The 7,500-nt window shown below is 40.4% G+C and overlaps 1 protein-coding gene across 1 annotated transcript in view; it reads left to right on the top strand.

Moving 5' to 3' along the window:
• The window catches only part of LOC308090848 (dachshund homolog 2-like), a gene marked incomplete at its 5' end in the record, with an annotated part of 25,715 nt that overhangs the window by 14,769 nt on the left and 3,446 nt on the right, over positions 1 to 7,500 (top strand). Inside the window, 4 exons of the mRNA XM_080436121.1 lie at positions 1 to 135; positions 2,481 to 2,628; positions 3,737 to 3,889; positions 4,837 to 4,902. The exon at positions 1 to 135 is cut by the window's left edge and continues 23 nt beyond it. Coding sequence (XP_080292247.1) covers positions 1 to 135; positions 2,481 to 2,628; positions 3,737 to 3,889; positions 4,837 to 4,902 — 502 coding nt within the window. The remainder of the gene's footprint in view (positions 136 to 2,480; positions 2,629 to 3,736; positions 3,890 to 4,836; positions 4,903 to 7,500) is intronic.

The raw sequence follows: 7,500 nt of genomic DNA, 5'->3' as shown, positions 1-7,500 counted from the left end.
CTCCTGAAACCCACCTATGAGAAGCTTCCACTCACCTCTCAACCCCTGTCAATCAACCACGCGAGCCCCGCTTTTGCTCCATTCCTATTGGCCGAGGGGCTGTCATCAATGGAGACGCTGCTTACTAATATACAGGTAGGTGAAGGAGGAAAAAAAGAAAGAAAGAAAGAAAGACAACCTTGCAGGCTTATGCAAACGTTAAAATGTCATTTAGATAGCATGTTAAGACAGATGCCAGGTTCATTTGTTGACCTGGCATCCTATAGTTTGTATAGTTTCAATGTACAGATAATATATATATTTTTTAATATACTGACTGATGATGATGGTTCTTACTGTAAATCGCTTTGGATTAAGAGTGTCTGCTATAAATGCCTACATTGTAAAGAAAGAAAGAGAACAACTGAGATAAAGACTATAATTCATGTGTAAGTGGGGCAGGGCACAGACCTGGTGGGACTAGATACAGAATCCAGCCCTCCTCTGGCCAACCATGCTTCATCAGGAGTAAAGGTCCTTACACACTGAGGGCGATTTTTCCAAGCGAATAATTCGTTTAAAAAATAAAATAAAAAAGGCTCTTACTTTTTTCGCACTGCAGTTGAATTTTGCGGACATTCGCTGGCGACTGCTACACCTCTGACCAATCAAAATATCAAAAAGTTAAAATAAGTAGTAGCCTACATGGCATTAACAGTATGAATAGAAGTATGTATGTATTTATTTATTAAAGACGCTAGGCCATCCCATCTGACTCCTGTTGAAGATGAGTGAGCCAAATGCGCACTGGAGGCTATATAGCCCATTGCTTCTCAAGGTGGGGTCCTTTGGAGTGTTCCAGGGGGTCCCCAGCGAAATGTGTTAATAAAGCATCAAAAATCTGTTTTACCACTTTAACCCTATATACATCAGATATTTGAAAATGTGAAAAACATATTTTTATTTTTGCAAACATTTTAACACCACACATATTATATGGTGGTCCCTGGCACAAAACATTTTCAGATGGGGGTCCGTGGCCAAATACATCAATTGGGGGTCCTTGACATGAAAAAGTTTGAGAATCAGCGCAATAGCCTACATAACTGGAGGCCCGGAGCTTTCAAGAAAACGGGACTTGGTCTCATTCCTCAAATAGAATATAGCCTATTATATTAATCTTACCTCAGACATGTGGCTAGCCGCTGCTCCGGATCAATCGTCTCTCGGAAATTAGTCCTCTCCTTCTTCAAACGTGGAGCCAGCCGTTGGAGCAGTCCTTCAAATTCTAAAGTATTGCCTGAAACTGTTGTGGTATAATTTGAGCTCCTGGATAGTAGTGTGGAACTCACCCATATCTGTTCTCAAGGTCAATATTGGGTGTACCCAAACACTATTATTTTATTCAATAAAACCATGACCAGCTCATCATCACTTGAGGATGTAGACTCCATTGTTTCTCCGTGGTGCGAAAAAACTTGCGCCACAGATAACTTTATTGACTTTATACATTTTATACGCTGTTTTTTCCGTAAATGAACGCCCTACTTGATCACACTACAGCGTCACACAAAAGTGTTAAAAGTTAGCAGATCCACAAGCTTGAAACGAGGTGCGAAGCGACACGTTTCGAGCTTGTGGATCTGCTACTTTTGCTATGTTTTGATTTGAATCCTGAAAAGTAACAGTTTTGGACATTTCCACCCGACAGAGACGATATTTCTCTCGTTGTACATTGGTGTCAACCTGGTAGAACAAACAGCCTGCAGTTCAAATGTAAATTATGATACAGAAAATAAATTCTGTCCTCAAAACGTTCTTCCTTCAACTTTGTGTCTCCATGCCATGTGTTTATTTTATTGACTTAATGTAAAACTTTTAACCTACTATACAGTAAATCCCATTGTCCCTTCTGTGTATTTAGAGCTTGCCTGTGCAAATGGCGGCATACCTTCAATGACATCATCGGCAAGCTGAATAAATACACAAAAGCATCAGGGATTTGTATGCCACACTATGATGATCTTCTACTGTATGATCTCCTCATGTCAGAACAATGGGATTTTGGTTTAAAATTGGTAAAGTTTTCCTTCAAATGTATTGGGTACTTCCATGTTATACTGTTATGAGTAACACAGATTATACAATACACATTATATACAAACTGATTGATACAATGTCAACTAGAGATGCAGGACCAACAGGGAATCAATGGAGTAGTAGGACATCAATTTGTCGACTAGTTAAATGTTAAATGAACTATACATTGAATACAATAAATGCAAGAATATGTGTAATAAATATATTATTAACAATTATTTAAAATTATATTATTAATGGCTTAATTTTGCATAAAGTAATGTAATGTGTCATTGTGTGTACGTGTGCGTGTGCATGTGTGTGTGTGTGTGTGTGTGTGTGTGTGTGTGTGTGTGTGTGTGTGTGTGTGTGTGTGTGTGTGTGTGTGTGTGTGTGTGTGTGTGTGTGTGTGTGTGTGGCAGGGCCTGCTGAAGGTGGCCGTGGAGAATGCCAGAGTTCAGGAGAAACACAGTCAGAATGAACGGAAGGAGCTGAAACTGGAGCTCTACAGAGAGAGAGAGATCAGAGAGAACCTAGAGAGACAACTCAACACCGAGCTCCACAGCAGAGGTGAGACAAAGAGAGATATCTCAACTCTTTAAGTGCCAGAGTAATAGTGTAATATTGTGACGCTACTGCCAGCGAAAACGAGCGATTTTACTGTACCTTTGAAAAATCATGGAATATATTCCGTGATCGCTGTCCTCACGGCGATCGCCTCATTACACACACGGGGGTCTCTTGAGTCAAGAAAAAAAAATCTGGTCGCAGTAATCCATTGCATAGCTGTGACCAGTTGAATTTGGCTTGTTTTTGCCAAGAACAACAGGAACAGGGATAAAGCCATTTTCCCACAAAGAATAGACAGGAAGTAAACAAGCGCTTTTTAAAAAAAATTACGTCAATTCCGGGTCTGTCGTCATCTGGCAGTGAAAGCATCATTCAACAGCACCACCTTGTGGAAAACCACTGAAAACTCAGAACTCGTCAGTGGCAGGCTGCGCCTTGGCAGAATCTGGCGAGTTCCCTCGTCAGTGGCAGGCAAAGAGTGAACACTGAGCTCCACAGCAGAGGTGAGACAGAGACCTCTGCCTCTGCCGAAAGGGACTTTCTGTGTGGAGTTTGCATGTTCTCCCCGTGTCCCCTAGGGTAGGTACCCTCACAAAAAACATCCAGTAATCCTGGTCTCTATACTGACTCCCCATGGCCTGATGGACGGGAATGGCACTGGCTGGAATAACGTGTTCCTTCCACGCGCTACGTCCAACCGGGGAAACTCACCCCTTTCCGGTGATAAGAAGCGGCCTGCTCACTCCTCATGCGTTGAAGGAAGCATGAGCTCAGTTCGGGGCTCTCCCCAGGCTGGCAGAGGGAGAGTAGCGCCCAGGATTACAGTTTAGGCAATTGGCACTGGGTGAAAAAATGGGTTACAAAAATCGTGGGATAAAAAATTTAAGAAAAATAAGAAAATTATCAGTTTGATACCGATATTGCATTTTTTATGAAATATCGGCCGATATCGATATGCTACCGATAATATTGTGCATCACTAGAAGGAACTACACGACAGGGACTTATACCCCTCTCCCTCGCTCTCTCGCTCTCTCTCTCTCTCTCTCTCTCTCTCTCTCTCTCTCTCTCTCTCTCTCTCTCTCTCTCTCTCTCTCTCTCTCCATAGTGTCCATCCAGAGGAGACTACGGAGGGAGAAGAAGGCAAAGAGGAAGCTACAGGAGGCGCTGGACTTTGAGGCTCGGAGGAGGGAGCAGGTGGAGCGTGCCCTGAAGCAGGCCAACGGCTCCCCAGGGGAGCTCCGCAGCCTCCCGCTGGACGGTGAGGAGGCCACCATACATACTGTACCCCCACTACCACCACCACCTCCTCCTCCGGCCACTCTTTCTTTCTTTCTGTCTTTTTTTCTTTCTTTCTTTCTTTCTATGGTGGAAAAAGTGCTCAATTTGTTTTACTTAAGTAAAAGTATCAATACTGCAATATAGAAATACTCTGTTACAAGTAAAAGTCCGGAATTCAAAATGTACTTCAAAAAAGTACAAAAGTATTGGTATCAAAATGTACTTAAAGTACCAAAAGTAAAAGTACTCATTATGGAGAATGTCCCATTTCACGTTTCAAATTTTCAAATGTATAACATTTATTAAAAATCTTTTGAAAATAGCCGAAATGTATACAGGTCTGAAGTGGGTTATACATGTATGTTTTGTAATAATAATCAAAATCTACAAAGTAACTAGTAACTAAAGTTTCAAATAATTGTAGTGGAGTAAAGGTATAATATTTGCCTCTGAGATGTAGTGGAGTATAAGTAAAAGTACTGAAAATTGGAAATACTCCAGTAAAGTAAAAACAATATTCAGAATTGTACTTAAGTACAGTACTTGAGTAAATGTATGTAGTTACTTTACACCACTGCTTTCTTTTGCACTTTTCTGGATCAGTCCATAGCCCTTTCCTGCATTCCTCTGAGTGCTTTGGGTAACACTGACTATAGCTGCAACCTAACACACAGGGGCATTGTTAGCTACTTACAGTTTATGAGTACACATGCACTATTTTAAAATGTATTTATTTATTATTCATTTATTGATACTAGTATATACTGCAGCGAGAGCAGTTGCAATGGTTTACAATACATTAGCCTTCAATTGAACCGAAATGTCCAACAATTTCTCCCAATCCCATTGAAACCAATGGGTGCCACTATAACCTCATATTATGGACAAGCTAATTGTGGTGTTTATTATTTTGTTTGTATTTTTCAGACGCTGTGCTTCCAGAGAACGAGGTGGAGAACAACGCTAACCAGCAAGAGAACTCGGTGGCACAAGGTATATACTTATCAAGAGTATTATTATAGCACATTATACACTACAGACACCTGTTTATGTACAGCTGTTGTGCATATATCATCCATCTAATTACTGCTATTCATATCAATTACGTATTCTTAGCAAACTAATTTAGTTATATAATAATGGGGTGTTGGGTGGGCGAGTCAAACTAATTGGACTCTAGAGCTAGATGGGACTTCTCACCTAAATAAATATAAATCACAGCCATGCAGACACAGCTGTCATGACTAGTTTTCACCTGATCATCTATCTTGGATCGTTGTGGCTAACTATGATTACAACTAAAGAACCTTACACACTAGGAACGTTTCTTTTGTGTGATTAATTTGCTTTACTTTGAACTGCTGTTTGTGTCACGAGGTGTAAAGTAACTAAGTACATTTACTCAAGTACTGTACTTAAGTACAGTTTTGAGGTATTTTTTGAGGTATTTGACTGGAGTATTTCCAATTTCCGGTGCGTTTACTTCTACTGCACTACATCTCAGAGTCAAATATTTTACTTTTACTCCACTACAATTATTTGAAAACTTTAGTTGTTCTTTTCGTTTCTCCATAAGAAACTTACTTATGGGATATCATCGCCCTCTGGTGATTGCACAGAGCACAACACATGAGCTCCCGGAAACAATCTTCGATTGGACAGGGTTCTGTGACGCAAACCGGAAACTGGTTGGGTTATAAAGCCCCCAGCGTCACTAGGTTCGTCCTCTTCCTTCACTCTGCTAGCAGCGAATGCGCACGAGTCCTGAAGACAACACGACTAGCAACCGCGATAAACTTTGACGAATCCCAACAAAACCCATAGCGAGGGCACCCAGTGTCGCTCTATGGGCGTTTTCGTTATCTACACAGTTTATCGTTGTTAGATTAAAAACGCTCCTGCGTTACTTTTCCTGTCCTCTCAGTTTTCCACAAGCTAAGAAGTTAGCTAACGCTGTTAGCCAGGCTATAGGCCGCGTTAAGCTAATAGGCGGAAGCTAGGCTGGGTTAGCGCAAGGACGCTTGCCGGGTGGCATGACCTTTTGACCTTGGGGCGTACAGGTTGGATAGGGTTGCTCCTGGGACTCCCCAGGGGGGTCTATGTGTCCCATAAGTAAGTTTCTTATGGAGAAACGAAAAGAACAACTAGGGGTTACGTAGGTAACCCCAGTTTTCTTAATTTCGTAGTAAGAAACTTACCGGAAACCCCTTCTGTGCGCTTCGACTAGCATGCAGAGTGAAGGGTATCAGAGGACGAACCTAGTGACGCTGGGGGCTTTATAACCCAACCGGTTTCCGGTTTGCGTCACAGAACCCTGTCCAATCGAAGATTGTTTCCGGGAGCTCATGTGTTGTGCTCTGTGCAATCGCCAGAGGGCGATGATATCCCATAAGTAAGTTTCTTACTACGAAACTAAGAAAACTGGGGTTACCTACGTAACCCCTAGTTACTAGTTACTTTGTAGATTTGGATTATTATTACAAAACATATATTAACCACTTAAGCCCTATTCACATTTCATCCATTTGAAAATCTACAAGCTCACAATGCGTTGCATTGTGAGCTTGTAGATCTGCTATTTTCAAAAGTTTTTGGGGCATTTTATACATTTTGAAAACTTGTGAAATGGGACATTCTGCATAATGAGTACTTTCTACTTTTGAATTCCGGGCTTTTAGTTGTAACAGAGTACTTCTACATTGCACCATTGCCTTTCAACAATGGGACATTGGTTCATTCAGTTACATAATTATCCACTATTATTGTACTGTTTATTTTCTATAAATATAATATGTAATGGTTTCTATGAATAGCTACATATTCTATGAATATAATTGTATGTATATGCAAGACATAATTTATTTTGACATTCCATTTGTGTATGTTGAAATATTGTGTTGCTGTTGCGGAAGTCTCGATTTTATTCATCGTTAATATTATTTTGATGAATACCCCCAAACATTTTCATTTAAGCTTTCGGTGAACAAGTGACCTCAAGTAAGGATAATGAGATATGAATTATATGAAAATGACAAAAGCTATAAAATTTCATTTAAATCGTGTGATTGATCATTTAATTATGTGATTAATTTTGGTGTCAGACCGCGTTACCATGGTGATATCATCAGAAGAAGAACCTAGAAATACAACGGTCCTTTTGTTTACATCAGCAGTTGTGTGATGTGTGTATGTTTTCAGGATTTGGACTAGCAAACTATCAGCTACAACAATGTTAAGTTCTACACTTTACAGATTTGTCAGATTTGAGAAATGGACATTGCGAGGACCGTTATCCTGGTCCTCACAATGAGAAATAGTTGTTTTATGGATATATACAAGAGATATGTTTACAATTAGTAAAAGATTGAGATCAGAGGTTAGGTTTAGGGGATAGGGGGTGGAGTTTAGGGGATAGGGGTGGGGTTTAGGGGATAGGGGGTGGAGTTATGGCACGTGTTGTGAGCTTAGTTGTACACCTGCTATTTTCAGCTTTAGGCTTAAGGTTAAAAATAGCAAACCATTGTAAAAATTGCTGTTCTAAAATTAAATATCCTCACAATTATAGTAATACAAACGTGTGTGTGTGTGTGT

The sequence above is a fragment of the Gymnoscopelus braueri genome (assembly GCF_963280865.1).
Source record: "Gymnoscopelus braueri genome assembly, chromosome: 8".
Classification (NCBI taxonomy): domain Eukaryota; kingdom Metazoa; phylum Chordata; class Actinopteri; order Myctophiformes; family Myctophidae; genus Gymnoscopelus; species Gymnoscopelus braueri.
Note: the sequence above shows the minus strand (reverse complement) of the source record. Positions and strands in the feature narration are given on the sequence as shown.